This window comes from Hylobates moloch, unplaced genomic scaffold (assembly GCF_009828535.3).
Source record: "Hylobates moloch isolate HMO894 unplaced genomic scaffold, HMol_V3 SCAFFOLD_10, whole genome shotgun sequence".
NCBI classification, from domain to species: Eukaryota; Metazoa; Chordata; class Mammalia; order Primates; family Hylobatidae; genus Hylobates; species Hylobates moloch.
Window position 1 is genome coordinate 25,100,750 of NW_026652285.1, and position 25,337 is coordinate 25,126,086.

At 47.3% G+C, this 25,337-nt stretch overlaps 1 protein-coding gene and 1 non-coding gene across 2 annotated transcripts; one reads left to right on the forward strand and one right to left on the reverse strand.

Annotated features, from left to right (window-relative positions):
• Positions 1-15,940: 15,940 nt before the first annotated feature.
• Positions 15,941-23,186, reverse strand: KRT32 (keratin 32). Its single transcript, XM_032163597.1, has 7 exons — positions 22,719-23,186; positions 21,959-22,041; positions 21,638-21,794; positions 20,134-20,295; positions 19,930-20,055; positions 18,669-18,889; positions 15,941-16,070 (listed from the first exon to the last, which is right to left on the reverse strand). The coding sequence occupies exons 1-7, from the start codon at positions 23,184-23,186 to the stop codon at positions 15,941-15,943; spliced, it is 1,347 nt and encodes a 448-aa protein (XP_032019488.1).
• Positions 23,187-23,833: 647 nt separating this feature from the next.
• On the forward strand, positions 23,834-24,024 carry LOC116476078 (U2 spliceosomal RNA). The gene has a single exon (XR_004250144.1). It is a non-coding gene; the product is annotated as a U2 spliceosomal RNA (small nuclear RNA).
• The last annotated feature ends 1,313 nt before the right edge of the window (positions 24,025-25,337 follow it).

The following is a 25,337-nucleotide window of genomic DNA, read 5'->3' on the forward strand; positions in this document are numbered from 1 at the left end:
TAGAACTAAGAAGGATTCAAAGGCCTAGAAACTGGGCAAGAAGTTGAAATTAAGATGTAAAACAAAAATCTGACGTTGTGTATTTTTCCCTTTGTATCTCAGAATATACAGATGTGGAGGTTTTAATACAATAAAACAGTTTCTCCAAGGGCTAAATCAGAAGATGCCAGGGGAAAGCCCTGTCCCTAAAATGGTTACATTACACATTCCACATTCAGATAGTTCTTGGTACTAGGGATCCAAGACACATGACTGCTGAGATCCCAAAAGTTTTCTCCCAAAATTTGTGACAGTAGATACATAGACCCCTGAGACTAAAAAAGACCTAATGTGGAACAATCCAAAGTGATTATAACTAGAAGTTTGGGAAAATGAGTTTTTGCCAGTCCCCTGAGCATTGAACAAAAGCTAAACATACAACTCTATAGGGATCAGACTTGCATACGTGAAACACAGGCTATTGGAGCTCTATCAAGAAGAAATACAGAATCTGAGAATTCAGTCCAGATTGGGTTTCTCAGGAAAGTCAGTAGTGGTGAGCACTGACCTAAGGGTTATTCAGAGCTCACCAATCAATAACCCTTTACAGACAACATCATTGGGAGACATCACCAGGGCAGGCTGTCCCATCCTCCAGAGGCTACTGGGTGCAATCTGCATATGTTACATCTTCAAACACCCTTTTGTTACTCTCCTCCACCTCATCACATAGCAACAAGCTTCTCTATAAATCAGAGAGCCAGGCTTTTAAAGTCATTTCCTTTGATTTGCTAAGTAGCACCCATCTTTTGGCTTTATCCTCTGTCCAGATTCATTCCATGGGCTAAAAGCCATGATTTCGTCCATTCACAATACATGACTCATCACTGCTGAAGCCTTGTGTGTCCAGATGACACCCCTGTCTGCTAACTGGCTTGGGTCCTGGCTTGGGCTTCTACCTTGTACTGTTTTGCATAATGACACTGATGTTGCATGGCCCTTTGTAAAATCTCTTTGTTCCCCTGATTTGTATTTTCTCAAAGGAGGTGAAGGAGCGGGTGGGGATCCTAAGACTCTCTTCCTTCCCAACCCTTTAAAAAGAGTCCCTGTGGCCCCTGGTGACTGAATACGAGGCCAGGTTCAGTAACAAGAAGTGATGAATACAGAGTGTGAGAGATGGGAGCCTGCCGCCCTCCTTCATTCACCTGTGCGCACAACATTGTCTGTGTGGATTCTGACTTTAGACATGCCGATCTCTGAAGGCATGAAGTCTACTGCAAATGGAGGTGAGGAGCTGTGGTCTTGGAATGCCATTTTCACTAATTTTGATACATAAGGGCATATCTCAACCAGTGGGAGAGAAAGGTGTGGAGCTGTAGGCTAGCACCTGGAGATTGTGCCTAACTCAAAGCTTATCTTTTCTGTGTCATGGCTCCTACTGCTGGAAGATGCAGGGAAGCATCTAGGGAGTTGTGCCCTGTGTGGCAACACCACCCATCACACATTGCAGTGAATGCAAAGATTTATGACAAGTACTATATGCAGAGCTAGTGCTGCCACATCTCCAGGGTGTTAGAGAATGGTGTCCCAAACAAACCTAGATCAGGAAACCGTGAAGACTCTTGAGAGAAGAGGCTGAGCATATAAATGTATTATTCTAGGTATCCAACTCGTGAGGCTTTGATGAATGGAAAAGGTACCCTTCTGTTCAAATTAAATATGATTTTATCTATATATGAATGTATGCCCATTTGTGATTAAGAAATGCAAACTAAAGAGATATTGTTTTCTTATCAGGTTTTGCTAAGTTGCATAATAGCACACAGTGTTGGCATGAGTGTGGGAAACAAGTCCTATCCTCTCCTGTGGATGACAATCACGAGCTTCCACCTCTGCACATAGGCACAGAAACCGGGGCCCATGCATTGGGACCTGTGAGCCTCACACGTGCCTCTGATGGCATCATTTGCTGCTCCAGGCTTCACTGCAATCGACCCACTTGGAGAGTAGCTCAGGAGGCTCACCCTGCCCTGGCAAGCAATAGTGAGGGAAGAGACTCCAGAAGATGAATTAGAAAGAGTTGGAAAATCTTTGAGAAGCAAGACCCTAAGAAGGGAAGAAAATATAGAATTCTGTTTCAACCAGAGTAAAAACAGATCTTTGGCATAGGTCAAAGAGCCTCATGGTGGAAAATATTGAAAACACTGCTTTCTGTTGCTCGTTACAAACCTGTGATTATGAAACATCCTGAGTCTGAAACAGCTCAGTGGCCGTTCTCTGTCACAGATAGATTGAGCTGTGTGGGCTCACTCATGCTCTCTGCAAAGTCTTCTCTGGCTTCCCAGGTAGGCCACTCTCCCTCTGCTGACACACTCTTCTCACCCTGGGAAACTGTGGCTGTATCAGAGGTGGTAGCTCCCCACCATGGACGTGGGATCTCCAGGACGTCAGGGAGTTCGTCTCATTGCTTTTTCCTCTTTCATCTCCATATCCCCAGACCCCGGCATAGAGCCCAGCTACAGAGTAGGTTCTGAATCCATGTGTGTTTAATTATGTAATCAGGCAATGAGAAACATAGTAGGACCAAGCAAAGATATTTGTATGCTGAACCAATGAAATAAAATCATAGATTCTTAAGCAATGTGGATAAATACACAACCAGAGATATGCCAGCAAATTAGCTCTCTGGGGGGAAACCCCCTCCAGTTTGTAGTGTAGGCCAATTTCTGTGGTGTAAATACTCCCACAATAGCCAACTTCAAGCAAACAATATGATGTCACTGAATGTGGAGTTGGAAAGAGATGTGAAAAATCAGCTCTTGTGAGTTAGTAAGAGTTAGCTCCAGCATACCACTTGATCCCACTTTCTAAAACAAAAATCATGACAGTACATTTCTTACACAGTAATTTTTTATATAAATCCAACAGAGAAACCAAAAGTAGATCACATTTGACGACACAGGCAAGAGACCTGCCCCTGGAAAAGAGGAAGGCAGTATGGCCATGGTGCCACCCACAACCGCTTCACCATCTTACCAGTCACTGAGATGCTGTGGTTTCCCCCCAGAGACCCACGGTCCCAGCTGCAAACTCAGGCAGCCTCTAGAAAGGGCAGAACCAGCTAGCTTGATTGTACATCACTGAGAACAACCCTTCTCTGCAATGCAGGATGCTTCTCTCAAGTCACCCTTGAGAGAAATGGGTAACTATGTGAGATGATGAATATGTTAATTTGTTTCACTATAATAACCATTTTGCTATATATATGTATCCCATAACATCATGCTGTATAGTTTGTTTTTTATTTTTATCTTTACTTTTTTTTTTTAGAGACAGAGTCTCACTCTAGACTCCAAGCTGGAGTGCAGTGGCGCGATCTCGGCTCACTGCAACCTCCACCTCCCAAGTTCAAGCAATTCTTCTGCCTCAGCCTCCCGAGTAACTGGGATTACAGCCATGCACTACCACGCCCAGCTAATTTTTGTATTTTTAGTAGAGATGGGGTTTCACCATGTTGACTAGGCTGGTCTTGAACTCCTGACCTCACATGATCCACCCGCCTCAGCCTCCCAAAGTGCTGGGATTATAGGCGTGAGCCACCACACCCAGCCTCTTGCTGTCTACTCTAAATATACACGATAAAAATTTTTTTTAAAGCATCACACGGGATATTCACCATTGAAATAACCTGAAAAAGTAGTCACACTCTCAATAAGCAACTTCATTTAATTCATTGCCCAGGAACCAGAAGATGCAATTTCCTAAACATTAAAGAAAGAAAGTGGCCCCACTGAGCAAACTCCTTGAAAATCAAAACACAAGTCAAAGTTGTGAGAAGCTGCAGAGCCACAAGGTCCCCGCCTCTTCTCGAAGGTAAGCCATTTACGAGGTGGGCCTCAGCCGCAGGTGAGTCTCTTTCCCTTGCCTCCCTCTCATCTGCAATGACAGGAGGGTTCCAACCCACCCTGTGCGCAGAGTCTGCTGCTGCCCTGGCAGCCTCTGGTGGGTATGTAGGGTGAGCTCAAGAAAGTGTTGCTATGTGGGGCTTGGGGGTGCAGGTCATGTGGGCACTCTTGCACTTGACCTCCGGGTGTGGTATATGGATTACATGGCCTCTTGCAGCAGATGCACGTGGAGACAGTTCATCCACAGACCCAGCTTTAGTTTATGTCCCTCTCCCCTTACTAACTCTCTGACTGGGGGCAAACTAATTATTCTCTGAGCCCCATATCCTTGTCTGCAATAACAGCATCAGCAATGCCAACCTCACATAGTAAGGACAGTTGTGAAACATACATCAGTCCCTCATCGTTCTACCTGGAGATACTGCAACACTGATACTCTTCAATGAAGACCCTACTTGACATCACACATACTTGCAGCCTTTGTTCCCCAGAAGGTTCCTGTACGTGGTGATCTCGCCCTCCAGTTGGGCCCTGATATCCAGCTGCTCCTGGTACTCATGGCTCTGCCACTCTAGGTCAGCCTAACTTTTGGACAGCTGCTCTTCTACAATGCTGATGAGGCTCTGCAGCTGGGCCAGCTCCGTGCCGTAGTGGTCCTCAGCTTCACACAGGGATGCTACAGACAGTCCTTCTATAATACCAAGGAAAGGGAGAAGCAAGCTAAAATTCATGGATCTCTGCCCTCAGCCTCTTAAGATCATGACATCCCAAGACAGCGCCAGGACCAGAGAGCAATCTAACTCCCTTTAGCTGTCTTTAGTCAGAAGAACCAATGCTGTGTTACTCCTCTTCACAGTAGACCTTTAAGATCAGAACCCCCTCACCTGAGTTAATGTTGATTCACTCACCATCCACATCTACAAGAAAGTGCCTCCAAAGGAGATGAAACCAAGGTTTAAGCTGAGTCCCTGGTTGGTATCTAAGTGAGGCCTGTACTGACCCCAAGGAACTGCTTCTGGGCAGTGGGAACCAAGCTGGGGCTCCCACACATGTAGAGGGACTCACTAGCGTGTGCTGAGCCTGAAGCTCCACCTCCAGGGTGTTCACCGAGCATCTCAGCTCCAGGATCTCCAAATGACAGCACTGCAGTTCCTAGAGCAGGACATGGCCTGCAGGCTGATGCCTTCAGACTGGAGCACAAAGAGACACAATTACCTCCCTGCCCAGGTGGACGCCGGGTCCTCCCTACTCTGCAGCCTCCCTTCGTCTGGGCTTGGAACCACTGCTCCACATCCTGGCAGCTGGTCTCCACCATGGCCTCATACTGGCCCCACATTTCCTCTGACTGCTCAGGTCCGCAGTGGACTCAGTCTCCACCTCAATCTGGAGCTTGTCCCCTGCATTCCTCAGAGTGCAGGCTTCCTATGGACACAAAAAGAGCAGACTCTGCATTCATTCAGCCCTCCACCAAATATCCTGCCCACCTGAAGCACAGCATGGTGACTGCTCAGGCACAGCACCCCAGGGGAGCAGCAGAGCCACCCCAGCAGCCCTCTCGTCAGCATCTCTCCATGTCTGAAATGATCTAATAATTATCTCTATTTTTACTTTATCACAAAGAGTGACACCCGTACAGAGTTGTCTCTGTTTCAATCATTATCTGGGAAAAAAAAAAAAAAAAACTTTTTTGAGATATGGCAGCACAAAAGAAAGAAAAGAGCATCGGCCAGGCACAGTGGCTGACCCCTGTAATCCCAGAACTTTGGAAGGCCGAGGCAGGTGGATCACCTGAGGTCAGGAGTTCAAGACCAGCCTGGCCAACATAAGTGAAACCCTGTCTCTACTAAAAATACAAAAAAAATTAGCTGGGCATGGTGGCAGGTGCCTGTAATCCCAGCTAGTTCAGAAGGCTGAGGCAGGAGAATTGTTTGAACCTGGGAGACGAAGGTTGCAGTGAGCCGAGATGGCACCATTGCACTGCAGCCTGGGTGACAAGAGCGAAACTCTGTCAAAAAAAAAAAAAGAGAGAGAGAGAGATGAAAGAAAGAAAGAAAGAAAGAAAGAAAGAAAGAAAGAAAGAAAGAAAGAAAGAAAGAAAGAAAGAAAGAAAGAAAGACAGACAAGAGGGAGGGAGGAAGGAAGGAAGGAAGAAAAGAAAAGAAAAAAAAAGGAAAGGAAAGGAAAGGAAAAGAAAAGAAAAGAAAGAGAAAGAAAGAAAAGCACATCAAAGAGACATGAGTTCTAATCCTGGCTCTGCCAATTGGCAGTGCGACTTGGGGCAGTCACTTCCTTTCTCTGAACTTCCAGGTCCTCATCTGTAAAATGGCCCCTTCGTGAGTCCAAAAGCCCCTGATGTCTAATCCCTCTCTGAGTCCTTGAATCTATCATCTGAATCATTTCCCACAGATAGCAAGAGACAGGGATCTAGAATATTTTATCCACACCTTTTCTGTATCTGTTGCAGTTTCTTCTCTCTAAGCCTCAGTTTCTTCATCCCTAAAATGAGAGAGTTGGACTGCAGATCCCTGTGTGGTCTTTGCCAGCCCTGCTTTTCCAAGATTTTGGGACCATGGGTCTTTAATCCAGGGCAGGGGAAAGGTCAGCCAAAGGGGAGAAGACTCTGCCTGGTGGGGAGCAGTGCCCAAGTACAAACCCAAGGAATGGATCTGTTGCTCTTCCTGGTCAACCCCCTGAAATTTGCCTCAGCCATTTCTTAGTTGCTTCACCTGCTCACGGTTCTTTTTCAAACACAGAAACTCCTCCCTTAGGGACTCTTACTGCACCTCCAGCTCTCCCTGGCGCAGACCCACATCACCCAGGAGCCTGTGCAGGCTGTTTATGTTGGTCTCCACTCACTGGCCAGGACCAGTCGACTCTGACACCTGTCTAAACGGTGGCAGAAAAGCATCCAAGCCAGTGGCCTGTCTCTCAGCATGCCTCTCCATTTGTTCTTCTCAGGTCAGAGGCACTTGTACATCAGCTTTGATTGGGGGGGATCTTTCTATACTAAATAAAATATGAAAATACTTATTGATCTTTCACTATCCACCAGATACTTTAGTGCACAATGAAAGACAGCAATCTGACAGAGCAGGAGCATCGCCATCTTGGACAAACACCACCATTTTAAGTTTCCCTTGATTAAAAAAAAAAAAAATAGCCTAAATCCAGCCCCAAAATATCAGTCTAATGGCTAATGTCAGCATAACCAGAAATATTCCAACCCTAAGATAACCCCCCTCCAACCAGAAACATACCAACCCCAAGATAGCCTCCCCTCTAACCAAAGACATTCCAACCCCACAATAAATTTTCCCTCACATAGAAACATTCCAAACCTACGATAAGCTCCCCGCTTCCTAAACCCTTAAATATCCTTAGTCTGTAAGAGAGAATGCTCCTAACTGAAATTGGCCAGAAGCCCCTCTCAGGTTTATTCTCCAAAATAAACCTGTCTTTGACTGTCGAGCCACTTTTCATGTTTCTTTCCTCTTTCTTTAACTCTTACACAATTAATACCACATGTTTAGGTGGAATGTGGTTTGGGTCTCAATGCCATGCTATGCCAGGTGTACCTTTGAGCAAGTTTCTTTCTCTGAGCCTCAACATCCTCATCTGTAAAATGGGGGTAACATTTCTTAGCTCACGAGGTTGTTGTGAAGATGGAATAAACTACATTGAGCACTTTGGTGCAGTCTGAAACATCGTGAACACTCACGAATGCCACTGTGACTGTTGAGACCCAACCCTGTCCTGCAGGAGCTGACTTAATTCTTGATTAGGGCTTGATCTTAATCAAACACATCTTAAATTACCCCTAAAACTCTTTGGGACTGTATCTTTTTATTAATACTTCTTAGGTCGGTGGAAACATTTCCTTGGAGTGATTTTTTTCAAAGGCTGCCCCTCCTTTGCTTCCTCTACAGAGACCAGTACCTGACACCAAAGAGATAGACAGACAGAGTGCCAGGGAACAGCAGTTCCCAGCTCCTGTCAGACTCTCTCAGTCCTAAAGTCGTCACAGCTATTTTCACATTGTCCACCTGGACAGTCAGCCAAGCATTCCCTGCCCTGCTGGGTAAGATCTGAGAATGAGAAACACCATGCTTCACAAGGATGCTCTCCATGGAATTCTCCCCAGGCCCTAAAACGAATGAAAAAAAAATGTGATCTGAGCCACATGGAGACGTTTCCATCTTTCTTTATGGTGGATTTTTAAGCATGAAGTATCCAAGGGTTTGCTCCCATCTGTAACAAAACTGGCTGAGCTCTGGGATACAGATGGTGTTTCACTTCTCACTCCACTGTGGGCTCCATTGGTCAGGTCTGGGCAGCAGTGAGGGGATTGAAGGGATAGCCCCTTGGACTGAAACCCAGCTCTGAACAGCCAAGACATGCTTCTGGTTCACTCACCCTCCCTTTTTCTCCTCATCCACTTCCTCAGAGGCACCGACACAGTGGTTAAGTGGACCTGTGTCACAGCTTGGCAGTTTACCAGCTCTGAGACTTTAGGCATAGTTTCTAACCCCTTGAAGCTTAAAATCTTCCCATCTGTAAAATGGAAAACGCGATTCTATCTGCTTCATCAAATCCTTATAAGGATTAAATGCAACCAAGCATATATGTTTAGCAAAGCTTCTGACATCTAGTGAGCTCTTAATAAAGGTGCTCTATTCTTTTTAGATAAAATAGAAATAATAATACCCACCTTAGAGGATTGTTGAAATGGTTCAAAGAAAAAAGGTATGTGAAAATTCCCAGTTCAGGTTTGACATTTAGTAGAATCAAGGATGATTTCAGAAATATTATAACCACTGTTGGCAGCAATCTAAAAGCAGATGTGGAAATGGCCACAGAGACAGACTGCTACATCCCAGCTGAATATCAGCACTTAATGGAAAATACTAAATAAATGTGATTAATTTTTTAAAAATGAAGTTAGGTTGTTCATCCTTTCCACCATCTTGTACAGAACAGGAACCCCAAAACAAATAGAAAGATGAAAATGCCACAAGAGATGTTCAGATATGGGGCTGTGGGTTATTCCATGGAAGCCAAAACCCATCCCAGGGGGATTAGCTTCTAGACAGGATTCCAGGAGGTGGGGAATATCACCTGGGTTTTGAAGCCCAGCGAGAATTTGGCCATGCAAAGATGAGAAAGAAAGCATTACACATGTGAACAAACATTTTGTGAGTGACAATGCAGTTTGACAGAAGCATAGGGCAAGTGACAAAGCAGTTTGATATAAGCACAGGATGTTTGCAGAAGATTAGAGAGAGGTAAGCTACAAAAAAAAAGTGAGGCTGAGAACATGGCAGCCTTGAATGCCAGGCTAAAGAGCTGAGGCTTCGTCTTGTAGGCAGTGTCTGCTCCCCGGCACCCAGCACAGCAATCACTCATTGCTGGTGCTCAATAGCTAGTGAGTGAATGGTGGCATGTCCTTAAATAAGACAGGATCTGGATTGTGAGGAAATAAATCCATATCCCACTCACAGTCCTCTCATTGCAGTCATCAGCAATGATGCTTGTTGAATGGAACTGGTTGTGGAACCAAGTGGTTGGGCCCTTGGCATCACAGTTTACTTCTGGCACCTTCAATCCATCTTTATGAATATTCATGAAATGTCATCCCCCCAGGCAACCCCTAAAATTCTCCCATCACCAATCCTCAGCCCTCTCTTTCCATGCCACTGATGCCAGAGCTCAAGGTCTCATCTTACTTTTTGTTGAAGCTCCTTAATGGTCTCAAAGTGTGAGCAGTAATTGGAGCATATGTCAGGACACTGCCGTTTGCTCTGCTGCTGGCTCTCAGCACCACCCCCACTTCTCATTCTCCTGCTCCAGCTGCTGCAACTTCTGCAAGCAGTTGGCCAGGCACTCACTTAAGAACTGCATGATCCCCTTCCCACTGCTGCTGAGGATGTCTTCACTGAACCAGCCACAAGTGCCCATGCTGGCAGGGATGTTCCTGGTCCCTGGCAGAGGACAGGCAGAGTGACTGCTGGCAGGGCCAGGCTGGACTGACTATGAGCCACAGGTTCTAAGGAGATGGCTACTAGGTTGGTGACTCTCTTACAGGTGGGCCCCAGTCTTAGTGCTGGGATCTACAGACATTGGGTACAGAGTTTCTAGAGTGGCTGCTGGCCACAGCCTGTCTGGAGAAAGGAGGCTTCAAATGGCGCTTGCCAAAGCTTGAGGAGCAGGGATTTCTGCGTTAACTAGAAGCCATGGTCCTAGAAAGTTGAGTTGCAGATTGGTGACAAGGACCAAGTGCTCAGGTGTGAGTGTTTCCTTGCCCAGAGCTGTTATTCACCTGCCAAAGGAGCAGATGTGATATACAAGCTTTCCCCCAATGAATCCTCATTTTTTCTGCCATCAGAACAACCCATCAGCATTTATTCAGTCCTCAGAAGTAGCTCCCCACTTTATGAAAGAAAGGGCTGACTTTGGACTTCTTGTTACTGCCTTCTGTTGTGAAAAGAAATGTTAAATGTTTTCTCTTTAGAGATGCCCCATTGAAAAGTTAGACTTTGTTCCCTGAGTGACTACCTGGCCTCTCTCTAGGAACGGCATTGGCTCTAAGATGAATCGTCCTCTCCACTGACCTTCAATACCCAAAAAAAGTAAAATTCTCTTTTAAGAGCCTCAGAAATCCCTAAAGAGCAATAGAGAAAAGACTGCTAAGTTATTAGAACTAAAGAAAACTTCCAAGTACTAATTCAACCTTTCATGCTTCAGAGACCAGAGAAGGACTGTGAGCTCCCCAGGGATGCCAAGCAAGTCAGATACAGAGCCAGGACTGGTCCCAGGGCCCCTAGCACAGTCTGTTTCCTCTGCACCAAGATGGACAAGCTTTATCTGTTTAAAAGACAGATGCTAAATATTTTAGGCTTTGCAAGTTGTATACTCTCTTTGCACTGCAACTACTTAGCTCTGCCATTGTAGCACAAAGCAGACATAGACAACAGGGAAATGAATGGGTGTGGCTATGCTCCAATAAACTTGATTTACCAAAACAGGTAGCAGCTGGGTTTGACCTGTGAACTGTGGTTGCCATCCCTGCTCCACACAACACAGTGAATGAGGCTTAAAAACTGGATCCCTTAAGCCTGTGGGAGACCTTCAGTCTGCTCTGGAGCCAGAGGGCTGGGCAGAGGGAGGGCACCTGGGAATGGATGGTGAACTCCAGGACTGGACACCAAGCCTCAGACACCAGGGCCTCCACTCTACCAGGGCATTTACGCCAAGATTGGAAGTTCATCCAATGCTCTTAGAGCAAAGCAAAGCTACCCATATGTTGTTGTTGCTGCTGCTGCTGTTGTTGTTTCTGAAACTTGGGCTTCAGAATGGCTCCAAAATATGACTTAGCTGCCATTGTAATTGGGGAAAGTCAGAAGAGAAGAGAAATTCGTTGCCAAAGCATGTTTTCTTTACTCAACATTCATCAGGCAACAATATGCCAGGCATCATGACAGCCATTTTTATATGTATTATATCCCAACAACTCTGCGAAAAAGGTAGAATTACTCCCATTTCTAAAGGAGGGAAGACTGAGATGCGTAGAGATTAAGAGTTCTGCCAAAATCACACAGCACATTAGCAGCAGAACTGGGGGTCTAGCCCAGTTTTTCTGAAGCCAAAGGCACTGATCTTCTCCATTAATCCAAGATGCTCATTGGTGACTTTGTTTACATATTATGATTAAGGGACACTGCTATTTAAATATAAATTTGTCTTGATCATTTGGGCAAAAAGATAGACATCAAATGATCTTAGGAACTTTCTGTTTAGCCGAATTGATATCATTGCATTCAAGTGTTATATTTTATGAAATACAGGCCAGCTGCAGTGGCTCATGCCTGTAATCCCAGCAGTTTGGAAGGCCAAGGTGGGTGAATCATCTGAGGTCAAGAGTTCGAGACCGGCCTGGCCAACATGGTGAAACCCCATTTCTACTAAAAATACAAAAATTATCCAGGCGTGGTGGCATGTGCCTGTGGTCCTGGCTACTCAGGAGGCTGAGGCACAAGAATCACTTGAACCCAGGAGGCAGAGGTTGCAGTGAGCCAAGATCACGCCACTGCACTCCAGCCTGGGCTACAAGGCGAGACTCTCTCTCCAAAAAAAAAAAAAATTATGAAATACAAAAAGAATATTGTTTTATTATCAATGATTTTCCTGGTTATAGCCTGGAAGAGACATATTCTTTTTTTGATCACACTCTAAAAGGTTTCCTAATATAGTGGTGAGGAAAGATTCATTCAGTGCAATTCAGAGTCCACACACAGCCCCAACTCCCAGATGCCAAACCCAACTCCTTGATCTTTCAGGAAGCTGTCGCCCTCTGGCCAGTCTTCCTTGAATGGCAGTTCTGCCCATGGGCCCTCACTCTCACCCCCAGAAGAGGGTGCTTTGCACTAGGGCAGTGAGCAGCAGGGGTGAGGCCCAGACTCTTGAATAGCCTTGGGGAAAGTGGTGTCTTTAAAAAGCATACCCATTTCTTTTCCAGTCCCACTCAGAGCGGATCCCTGATACCTGTGAGGGTTTCTCCAAAACATCAAATATGACAGAGGTTTTATGACTTGGCCAGGGTCCTGCCTACATTTCCCTATAAACTCTTCGCCTATAAAGAGTTAATTAGATGAAAATGCTTTGATATGAGGAAAGAGTTCCTCTGAGAATCTCCATGAGTGGTACACTGAGTCCAGTTCCCAGGAGATCCCGGTGCTGGTGGGGAATAAATATCTCCCAAAGTCTATGCCCACGGCTTTTTCATCCATCAAATAAGAGACAGGCTAGGCAGGAGGGCAGCTCATGACACCTCTGGCTTGAAGTACCATCCAGACACAGACGATGATGAGCCTCACTTCCAGCAGAGGGGGATATTCCTGGCCCTGGGCTGTGGGGCTTGGTTTCATATAAAAAGCTTTAACAGGCATCTTGGGAGTCAGGCAGGTCTTGGCAAGTGGGAGGGACACACAGGTGTGGGAATGGGGACCGAGTTGGACTGAAACAATATGCACTGGGGAAACGGAGACTCTGGAAGTCCCCAGGGGGTCCAGGTCCAGGACTTCTGGCCCACAACTCCTGTGCAATCTTTCCTGCTGACGCTCTGGGCCGCAGCTCAAGGTCTTTGCTCTTACTGAGCCCAGTGCTCAAAGAAGGAGGAGATGCTGAGTTTGGTAGTTGCTAGCGATGCTTTTTAAGAGAACTATATTCCCAGGAAGAAGTTTCAGCTTCTCAGAGAAAATGTCTCCCTTCTTTGGGAAATGAAAGAAAAGGAAAGGGGAAATATGTATTAGCCTGAAATAATAATAAACCTAGGGTGCTTGGAGAAAGCATAAAGTGCTTAGAGAGACCTACAAGTCTTGGCGTCAAAACCCTTGGCTTCAATTCCCACCTGTTGGTTGTGTCTGTGAGCACATCTGTCCACCTCCCTGGGTCTGAGATGACTCTTCTGTAAAACTGGGAAAGCTGAGCCAGATCATCTGGAAGGCTCCTTCTAGTTCTGACAGTCTAAGACAGCTCTGTCCAGTAGAACTTTCTGCAGTGTTGGAAATAGTCCACGTCTGTGTTGTCTTATTTACTACCACTTAGCCCCGTGTGACGAGTGCAACTCAGGTGAATGTTTCAGTATATGCAGCCACATGTTGTTATGGGCTACCATATTCGACAGAACAGGTCTAGGATTACAGAACCAAACGTTTGGTCTGTTCAGCATGTTGTTTATCAAGCTGAGCACATTCCAGAAAAGTTTTGCACCAGGGTTGAAATTAAAGATTGCTGGTTTGCACACAGTTATGAGAAAATCCAATTAGCAAGAAGCCCCTCTCTCTGGGCATTTCAGCTCCTTGAAATTTTACCCACCCGTCAACCAGGAACCACAGCTTGCTGAGCAGTATGTTCATGTCCCTGCTGTCAGGCTAATGACCTTGTCTGCCAGGGGTGCCTGCAGGATCATGGCTGGAGAGTAGCCTGCAGGCAGCTTCAGGATCCAATCCATTTTTCATCATTTCTTGGCAAGGCCAGAGGGAGGATACTTAATAGAAACATCATCTCAGCTCATTAAGGAAGAACTGTGTGTTTGGAGGGTGAGGTTCAGAAAGGTGTTCAAGATTCCTGTCCCCAACTCTCTCCTCTTTACCTGCCATGGCCAATCCATTGCCAAGTCAGGTCCATCACAGTGTCTCTTAGATTGATTCCTTATTTTTCCATGATCCCTGACATTGTCTTACCTGAGACCCTGTTAGCTTCTTCCACAGCCTATCCCCCTCCTCTTAGCTATCCTGTGTGTTACTTGGTGAGACTTTCTAAGATGCCACTCAAGTCATGTCATCTTTGGGCTCAAATCCTGCAGCAGCCCTCCCACTGCCTTCAGGATACAGTCCAGAGTCCAGGCTCTTTGTGGGGTACCCAAGGCCTCCCTACTGTCTGATGCCTTTCTACCATTTGAGGTTAATCCCCATCAGCCTTTCACAGGAACTCACTGCTCCAGCCAGCAAGACCCCTCGAGGCCTTCCAAGCATGACCCCCTGCTCTCCTGAAGATCCCCACACACTTACTTGCCTATCTGGCGCCCTGTAGACCTTCTATTCAACCTCCAAGACCTATTACAAATGCCACCAGCTACAAGAAGCCTTTCAGATCCTCTCAGCTTAAGACTCTCTCCCAATCTTGACTAGCGTTTACTCTTTCTGGGTAGGAATTTGGCAGTTAGAATGGTTAAAATAACACTGCTGTGCAGCTAGACTTGGGTTTAAGTCTTTGTCCTTGCATGTAACCTTCAACAACTAACTTTACCACTGTATGCCTCCATTTCCATGTCTAAAATGGATACTGTGTGTGCCTTACAAGGTGGTCATGAAAACTGCGTAAGTTAATTTATGTAATATGCTCCACACAGTACTCAGTGCATTGTAAGTCCTCAAGAATTAGTAACCATTGCCATTATTACTATTATTACTGTTACTATTATATGGCCCTTATGAAGAAAGGAGTGGCATCTTATGCACATGGGTCCTAGCTCCTCCTGTAATTACAAGTGTTTGAATGGTGGTGATCACTTGCATTTTTAATACCCCCTGCACCCAGCTATAGTTTGCAAATAGTGAGGACTGTGAATGTGAACTGGCTGAGCATCTCTAGAGCCCGAAGGCCTCGATTTCAGTCTTGGGTCTGCCACTAACAAGCTGTGTGACTTTGGGCAAGTTTCCTAACTTCTCTGGGCCTCAGTTTCCTCATTTACAAAATGGATGAAATAATGGTATATTTTTCATGGATTGTTGCAAGGATTAAATGAGGCATTACTAACAATGTGTCTGGGAACTCTTCCCTGGATTAGCCAGCCTCTAATGCAGAACCTGCACCCAGTAGCTGCTCAGTGAAGATATTTTGAAAGAATGAATGATCCCATTGTACCAGCTGTAATGAGATTTAGGGGTGGGTTTATTATGGTATGATTCTCAATTACAGTAATTTGGCCTAGGTTTCTGGCATAATTATCTCCCTCCTCTCTTTATTCTTTTATTACTTGGCTCTAGAGTAATTGATTAGTTTTAACTGGTTTATGGCACGCAGGCCTTTTTAGTGAACACCTCTCAAGCCTCTATGGAAGCAGAAGGAGCATAAAAATAAATACAGAATTTGCCCACGTTCCTCTTAAGCCCAATTGAGTAGGATTGGCCTGTGGATGCAGCAGCGTAAGTGACAAACAGAGACAGACATGTTTGCAAGGCCATCGAATGCAGCTCTATTTGCCAGTTAACTAAGAACACACGCTCTTTGAGGCAGCACAGACAACCAGAAACATCACCAAAGAGAACAGTTCACCCATGGAAAAAAGAGGCAGCTTTGAAGTGATGAGGGCTTAAGCACCCCCTGGAGTATCAGAGCTTGTTGCAGATGACCTGGAGTATCAGAGCTTGTTGCAGGTGATCCATGGTCCTGCTCAGGGTCTTCCTTGCTGGCCGGGGCTGGCCCTGCTCTTTTGGTGGCCACTGAATACCAGGCTGCCCAGCCCCAGGCCCTCCAGGATCCACCGGCACAAAGGGACTTCAGTAGCGGCCCTGGGGGCAGGGTGAGCAAGGCACACCAACGGTGCGTGGCACACAGATGGTGCGGGGCACGCATGGGGAGGGCACACAGGGGGTGCAGGAAGGAGTGGAGCACGGGTTACAGGGCAGTCTGCAGGAGAAAGTCACAGAGGGACAGGATTAGTAGAGAAGGTCTACTCGGCCACAGGTCCTGCCAATTCTCCCCTCGGATGCCTCTCAACCCCATCTACCGTGCTTTCTCTGCCCAGCCTCCCTGGTCCCAACCTCCGTCCGCCATCTTTGCCTGAGTCACCTCGTGGCCTCCTAACTGATCTCCCCAACCCCGCCTGGGCCCCTCCTAACCACTGTCCACTTAGTATCCAGAGCAATCTTCTACAGTCACAAGTCCAATTATGTCCCTCCCCTCCCTAAAACCTTCAGTGGCTTCCATTTGAGCTCAGGATGAAAAGCAGCTTCCTCTGGAAGCCATCATTTTCAGCAAACTAACACAGGAACAGAAAACCAAACACTGCATGTTCTCACTCATAAGTGGGAGTTGAACAATGAGAACACATGGACACAGGGAGGGGAACATCACATACTGGGGCCTGTCGAGAGGTGAGGGGAGTGGGGAGGGAGAACATTAAAACAAATATCTAATGCATGCGGGCTTAAAACCCAGACGACAGGTTGATAGGCAACAAACCACCATGGCACATGTACACCTATGTAACAAACCTGCACGTTCTGCACATGTATCCCAGAAGTTAAAGTAAAATAAAATAAAATAAACAAAACAGCTTCCTTAATAGCACCTGCATGATCCTGCTCCCACCTCTTGCCCCAGCCTCACCTGATGGCTCCATTGCTCTGGGAGCTGCAGGTACTCTGATCTTCTTCCAGCTCCTGCAGGGACTGTACTGCTCAGGCCACAGGGCTTGTGCCCTGTGCCGTACATCTCTGGAACCCTCTTCCGTCTCCACTCACCTACATTTCTTCTCTTGTTTAAGAGCTCAACTCAACTGTCACGTCCTCCTTGAAGCCTCCCTCACCTCTCTGAGACAAAGCCCCCATGGTACATGTATCTCCTTTCATTGTGAGTAGTTATCATTCTATTATGGTCTGTCTCCCCAGCCAAGCAGTGAGGCCAGCAGCCACGGACCCATGCCCACCCTGCATACCTCACATAGAGTAGGCACCTAATAAGAATATTTGGATCAGACAAAATAATAAATGAATGAAGAATTAATACATGGTGAAAGGAAAAAGGATGATCTCAGAGACTGACAGGCATGCGCTCAAAACCAGGAACAACACACGGGATGCTGGATGGAAGCCTAGTACCTCAGAGAACCAACAGGAGGCCTGAGGATCATGTGTAACCCGAAATGTGTTCCATTTGCCTGGCACTATGTATTTTCTTTAATTTGTTGAAAATACTTAAGAATCAGGAGAATTTAACATTTTTAAAAATCCAGATTCTCAGCTTCCCTGGAACTATTGGAAGATCAGCAATACTGGACCTGCTTCTCATACAGTAGAAGTGGCCCTGAGGGCATGCCACTGCCTGGATTGGACAAGGCAAGAGCTTTCTGCTTTTCCACCACCTCCATATGACCCACGTCATTCATGCATGTTAATGGCCTGGTCCTTGCAAATGTTTGACACAACACTTGCCCTGAAGTTGTAGATTCTGAATGATGGAGAAGCAAGGCCAAATGCGGAATAAGAAATAGCTACAACAGTCGTCAGCCCACCGGGTGTCCATGGCCCAGAGGTACCCTGCATTCAGACAGCCACCAAGTCCTGCTGATTCTACCTGCACAGTGTCTAGAGCTGATGCCTCTGCTGCCCTAACTCAGGCCCTCCCCGTTGCTTACCTAGGCTGTGGCCAGGGCCTCCTGGACAGTTTCCCTGCCTGGTTCCCCTCCCTCTACTCAGTTCTTCCTGCTGCTATCAGGGCCATCTTCCTGAAGAACAGCTTTGAGCTTCAGAGACATTTACTGAGCATCTACTATGTGCCACGTACAGGGAATAAAAAGGTATTATAATGTCTCTGCATTCTAGATGTTTACCATCTAGTGGAGAAGACACACAGTAAATTCTCTCATTTCCTCCTCAAAACAATAGTAAGGCCTTCCACTTGCCTATAAATTAAAGCCCTCCCTTCCCAGCATGACCCGTGTCATTCTCCATAAATGGGCCCCGGCTGATCTTTCCTGTCCTGCTCCCCACCAGGGCTCAATTACACAAGGCTACCTATTGTCCTGCTGACATGCCAAAATCTCCGTTCTGAGAGGAATAGAGCTATGAGGTGAGGCTGGGGTAAGAGGTGGGAGCAGGATTGTGTAGGTACTATTAACAAAGCTGCTTTTCATCCTAAGCTCCGGACAGGCCATGACCTCCAGTCACCTGTCTGCCTATCTCCCTAAACATATGGAAATGACAGGAGGGCAAATGCCCTGTCTTCCTCTATCTTGGTGTCCTCCATAGCACCTGCCCCATGGTGGGCACTTAGAAGGAGCTTGCCAGCTTGGAATGAGACAGAGTGGTCTCCGAGGGGCTTGGTTCAGGATGGCAGCATGAACACCACTGCCTGACTTCCTTCAGAGCATACCAGCTTCTTAATGTCTCCATAGTCAGGACAGGGTTCTAAGCTGATGGTCCCTCAAGGGTAGATCCAGTTGCTTCCTATAACCTCCCAGAATCCCTGCCCACGTCTCTCTAAGCCTCAGCTGGGCCTGCGTACTTGCAGTCCTCGCTCTCCAGCAGGCTCCGGTACGTGTTGATCTCGCCCTCCAGCCGGGCCCGGATGTCCAGCAGCACCTGGTACTCCTGGTTCTGCCGCTCCAGGTCAGCCCGGATCTCAGCCAGCTGGGCCTCAACATTGGTGATCATGCACTGCATCTGGGCCAGCTGGGAGCTGTAGCGGGCCTCACTCTCCGTCAGCGTGTTTTCCAGGGAGTCCCTCTAAGGCAAAGGAAGAGATAACCATGAGAAGGGGAGCTGTTTACCATGGCCTGCTTCAGAAAGAACCAAGAAGAGCCAAATCTCCCTTTGATGCTGGAAATGAGCCCTCCCTACATCAGTCACTTTAGAAACGGAAGCCCAGAAAGGTCAAATGACTTGTTCAAGGGTAAACAGCTGGTACACTATGGAATGACAGTTTCTATTTGTAAATCTGATCCTAAATCCCTCCTTCCTTCTGTAACCTTTGTCTGGCTTCAGGCTTTGGATCTGAGATTTCCCAAGTACCTCCCTGCTGGCATCATTTAGAACAGTGGTTTTCAAACCTGGCCACAAATTAGCGCCACATGGGAGACATCAAAAAAATGCCCATGACCGGCCAGGTGCAGTGGCTCATGCCTGTAATCCCAGCACTTTGGGAGGCCAAGGTGGGTGGATCACCTGAGGTCAGTAGTTCGAGACCAGCCTGGCCAATATGGTGAAACCCCATCTCTACTAAAAATACAAACATTAGCAGGGCATGGCGGTGCATGCCTGTAATCCCAGCTACTTGGGAGGCTGAGGCAGGAGAATCACTTGAACCCAGCGGGGGCAGAGGTTGCAGTGAGCTGAGATCATGCCACTGCACTCCAGCCTGGGCAACAGAGTGAGACTCCATCTCAAAAAAAAAAAAAAAACAAAAAAAAAAAACCATAATCAGGCCCCATCTCCAGAGACTCTGGTTCAGTTGGTCCAGAGAAGAACCTGGGCATCAGGATGGGTGATATTGAGATCCATAGGTTTGGAAGGGCAGGCTAAGCACAGAACAAGCCTTCTTGTGGAGTTGAGTTTGACAGTGTCCACCTAACCCACGTCTGATTTGAAACATCCCTCTTATTTCTGAGCTGGATCTCCAGAGAAACCTCCCTCCAGGAAAAGTCAACACGATGAGCATCCATGGTGGCTGAAATCTGGGCCTCCTCTTCCTCTTTCCTGGGAACCTGCACCTATGCTCAGTACCGCCTAGGATCCAGAGGGAGGGGTGCCCACCCAGCAGCTCTCACCAGGCTGTGCTGGGCCTGTAGCTCAATCTCCAGCGTGTTGACTGTGCGTCTCAGGTCAATTATGTCTGACTGGTAGTTCTGAAGCTGCTCAGAGCTTGTAGCCACCTGCTGGTTAAGCTCCTCCATCTGCAGTGGGGGGAAGGAGAAGGCTGGAGTCCCTTCCTAGGGACATGGAGGAGGCCACCCCCACCATAAGAGGCCCACCTGCATATTGAACCATTCTTCCACGTCCCTGCGGTTGGCCTCCACCATGGTCTCGTACTGACACCGCATCTCCTCCAGTACCCTGGTCAGGTCCACCGGGGGTGCAGCGTCCACCTCGATGTTAAGGCGGTCCCCAAGCTGGCATCGAAGGGGACAGACTTCCTGAAAAGGCACAAGAGCTCCAGGCAAGTGTGAGAATCATAGGATCCTGGCTCACTTCCCCAGGGAGACATGAAAAGATGCAACAAAAGTTGCTAGAGATTGAAACATTAGATGGCCCCCAAGGACTGCAGTCCACTCAGCAGCATCCCAGTGCTCTTCAAACTCCAGCTGAATACCCCTGTGATGGGAACCTCACTGCAACACAACACTTCCTATCACTTTGGCAGAAGCCAAGAGCAGCGCCCGGGTTTGTTTGATGCATTTGGGCTAAAATGGGAAACCAGTCCCCCTAGTATTCCCAGTCACCCTCCCCGCCTGTGTTCATCCTGGGAGGAGGGTAGCAGGAGCCTGGCTTGACTAGTTAAAGGCCTGAGTTAGGGCAGCTGCCTCCCAGGCTTGGCTGCCAAAGAGGGAAAGTTGTCACTGAGGCTGCCAGGGTGTACGATAACTTCTCATTAGTGGCTTCTTGGTGCTGTTCCCAGTTCTCTGATTTGAGTGAGATGAGTCAGGAGCCCGAGGGTGCTTGGTGAGTACGTGGTGACTGATTGTTACTTTACACTTAAGCCTGAGGAAACCCAGCCAAGATTCAGAGGCACTTGTTCATTCAAATCCCAAGTCAAGAGGTTGAGAGTCAACCAGGGAGGAGGGAAAAAACACCATGGCTCAGGTGGGCTTGGCAGCACACAGGTGCCCAAAGCAGAGGGCTTCCCCTCTGAGAAACTTCAGGAGATAAGGAAAAATCAGAGAGTAAAGGGTTTGCCTATGGCTTCAGCTTGAGCATTTTATATGCAAACGGAAGAGAGGACAAAATAAGGATGGGGGCAAAAAGAGGAGACCACTGCAGCTCTACTCCCTCTCAGAAGAGATGGGACTGCTTCTGAGAGTTGAGCCGGGCAGAGATGGACAGGCCATTCAACGTGAGATCTGGAACATAACTCACCCCGGCACCACTGCACCACTCTACCTCTGCTGTGTGGCTCTCGAGAGAAAACAAATGCAGTCACCACTAGTGAGCACTTGGCAGCCACACTAGCCCAGGAAATGCAGAAGGGAAGGGGGCTACACTTCTGAGCGTTGACCAAGTGGCAGGTGTTTCATACCCATGCCTTGGAGATTTCCATGATCCATATTCTATCCATTAAATCCTCACAATAACCCTGCGTGATCGTGTTGTCCCTGTTATACAGATGAGGAGGCTCAGAAAGATTCCATAAATTGGGCAAAGTCACTGAAACAACATGTGGCAGGCTTGGGAATTTTAGCCCATGCCTATCCAACACCATACCCCACGTTCTTCCCCCTCTGCTTCCCGGGGCCACTTCAGCGGGACTTCCAGCCTCACCTCCTCATGGTTCTTTTTGAGACACATCAGCTCCTCCTTCAGGGACTCCACCTGGGCCTCCAGGTCAGCCTTGCACAGAGTGAGATCATCCAGGATCCTGCGCAGGCCATTGATGTCAGCCTCCACCAGCTGCCGCATGGCCAGCTCCGCCTCGTACCTGCACAAGGACAGGGTCAGCAACCGAGGGTGAAACAGAATGCAGAACTCAGGGAAGGCCTTAAACTGCCGGCACTTTCCAACCCTCCGTGAAACTAAAGGAAAGTTGCCCCAGAGCCTATGAGGACAGGACCTTCCCAGCTCCAGCCCCCTGGCTGAACTCACTTGGCCCTGAAGTCATCGGCAGCCAGTTTGGCATTATCGATGTTCACGACCATCCTGGCATTCTCTGCCTTGGTACACAGAATCTGCAGGCCAAGGCACATGGAGAGGGTTAGTTCAGGATGAGAAGAAGCAAGAAGAACGCAAATGAAGAAAAGGTAGGATCTAGCAGCCCTGCAGCCATCCCTGCAGAAGGTCCTCTTCCCTGGAACTCTGGGAGATATTTAGTGAATTGCTAGTCCTTGGAGAACTTGAGATGTATTTTTTAAGAACCTGGAGCTTTGTAAATTCAAATTCCCCATTTTGGATGTGCCAAGCAATGTGGAGGGAAAGAATCTCATGTCCGAAGTCACTCATGTGACAGTTAGAAGGATCTTTGACATTTACTGAAAACTCACTGTGGACCAGGAAACTCGGTGTGTTCCAAGCACTTGACCTGCATCATCTCATCAAATCCTTTTGACAACCCCATTAGATAACGACCATTATTATTCCTGTTTTACAGATGAGAAAACTGAGGCCTGGGGAAGGGATGGGACCTCCCAAAGTCATGCAATGAGGCAATGGTAGAACTGAGACTAGATCCCAGATCTCTCCACCTGAAAGCCTCAGGCTGAGTGCTCAAATTATAAAATAACCCTATGCCCTAGAGAAGTCTCTTTGTCCTGAACATAGCTTAATAAGCTAACGAGATTCCAATCTGGAATGCCAGCTAGTCCAGATCCCTTCCCAGAGAGCCTGTTCACCTCACCGCTGCCCTCACCTTCTGCTGCAGCTCCTCAATGGTCCTGAAATGAGACTGGTAGTCAGGAGTCATGGTGAGCACCTGGGAGTGAGAGGCCTCTTGGATCCTGCTCTCCAGCTCCGCATTCTCCTGCTCCAGCTGCCGCACCCTTGTCAGGTAGCTGGCCAGGCGATCATTCAGGAACTGCATGGTTTCCTTCTCATTGCCATTGAAGGACCCTTCTCTGTACCAGCTGCCAGGGCCCATGGAGCCGGAGATGCCACTGGCTGTCCGGCGGGAAGTGGATAGATAGGTTTTGGAGAGGCAGCTGGCTGGCTGGAAGGTGGTGGGCATGCAGACAGAAGGCAGGCATGCCATGGGCTGGCAGACATAGCCCAGGCACAGCTCAGGCCGGCAGTTCACGCTGCTGGAACAGACCGAGGCAGGCCGGGGGCAGCTCTTGAGAGAGGCTTGCAAGTTGTTGGTGACACAGCAGGAGGATGTCATGTTGGAGAGGCCTTTTCTCCTCAGCCACAGCTGCCTGGATGTCTACAGACCCCATGCCGCCCGGGCCATTTTATGCCCTTGCAGTGAGGGGGCTCACGATAGAAATTCATCATTGGGTGGTGTTGATGTTTACACCCAGCCCCAGAGGAAGCTGCTAATTAATTTGTAATTTGGTTTCCAATAAGGAGTTCCTTTCCTCATAAAAGAGGCCAAACTTATCATTTGACTAAAGCAGGAGTCTGGGTTCCTGTCATTGATCACCATGAGAGAGCTTCAGGACACATCTTCAAAGGGTCAGCCGCATGCCTGGGCCCTCATTACTAGGGCGGGCCCTCCAGGAGACTGCCACAACCCAGCCTGTGCCTCCACTGGCTTTGCCCACTGCACCCCCGCCTGCTGTAGCCCTGAGAAGCCTGCAGGTCTGTGCAGCAGTGGCTGCCTCTTTTAATGAAAGCATTCCCCATGGGAATGCTTGGCTATTTAACAAGGAAATGTGTGGGTGGTAGAAACTGCTCCGATATTGGCAGTGGCATAAATCCAGCAGAAAGGAACAGGAACCTCAGAGGCTTCCTAACAGACATCATCTTCCTGCCAAGGGGAAGAAAATAATATCAGTGGGGAGAGAACGAACTCAAGACATAGGCAGCATCACTTCTCAGCCTTTTGGATAAGATCAAGTGTGGTATCTGTTCTTATCATTTTAATATCTGATACGTCCTCCATCCGAGGACAACATATTAAATAGATTTTGGGAGCAGGGAGATGGAATAAGAGCTTGCTCTATTCACTCTACATGTTGACCTGGTATTGCAGTACCTCCAGGAATGCTGCACCCCTTCAAAAGGCAAAAAAACAAAAGACCCAAACAGAAGCCTAAGAATCAGGTACATCTTTCCAGTTGGACTCTTCCTCTTGGAAAAGTCCATATCATGAACATCTCCAAGTGGCAGCTGCTCTATCTTGACCCCTTCTGGACCATCCATTCAATTATCACTGCACCATATACACAATTGTCAAGTGCTCAATAATTGTTGAACAGACAGATAGAATAGTTGGAACAGGTTCTACTTTTACTTTCTGTTGTGGCAGATGGGGAAGGCTCACTTCAGGATCTCAGACTGTGGAAGCAGTGTGAATCCGCTCCCTTGGGAAAGGTCGTTCTATAGCCCTGGAATGAGCTAAGCCAGGAGATGGGGAGCATATGTGCCCAACTATAGAAGCCCTGGGCATTCACTTAAGAAGGCAACGTGCTAGAGCACTGGTTTTCAGTCCTGGCTGCAAAAGCTGTGAACTTCACATTTAGTATGTGTCTGCTATATAGCCACTTTTTTATTCAGTAATCTTCTTGATATAATTTTGGGGTATAAGTACTTGCCTTATGTTTCACATATTTCCAGAAATGTCAGTACAAAAACGGGAAAGGGAAAATGCCACCCAGCTCACTCATTGCATAAGAAAAGGAGAGCATAGATATGCTGCCTCTGACTTGCCATGTGGCATTGGGAAAGTAATTTTGTCTCTCCAGACCTCAGTTTCCTCATGTCACTTGAGAGGGTCAGATTGAATACTCAGAATTTGATTCACTGCAACAACTATAAATTCCACTACCTTGTCTGGATTACCTATTTAAAGAAGATTATAGCATCACATGGAAGGAGGTGTGATGGCAATACCAACTACAAGGGATGAGACTCATCAGGCCACCCTTCATAATCATAGCTGGCACTTGTGGAATGTGTACGAATACCAGGCATGGTGCTGAGTGCTTGGCATTAATTTGCCCATTTAATCCTCTCACCCAAAAACTATAATTATTATAATAAGTTGTTATCAGTTGTTCTCAAAGTATACTTCCTAGACCAGCAGCATCAACCTGACTCAGGAACATGTTAGAAATGCAAGTTTTCACCCTAGAAGAAAGCCTAGGCAATACCATTCAGGACATAGGCATGGGCAAAGACTTCATGACTAAAACACCAAAAGCAGTTGCAACAAAAGCCAAAGTTGACAAATGGGATCTAATTCAACTAAAGAGCTTCTGCACAGCAAAAGAAACTATTATCAGAGTCAGCAGGCAACCTACAGAATTGGAGAAAATTTTTGCAATCTACCCGTCTGACAAAGGTCTAATATCCAGAATCTACAAGGAGC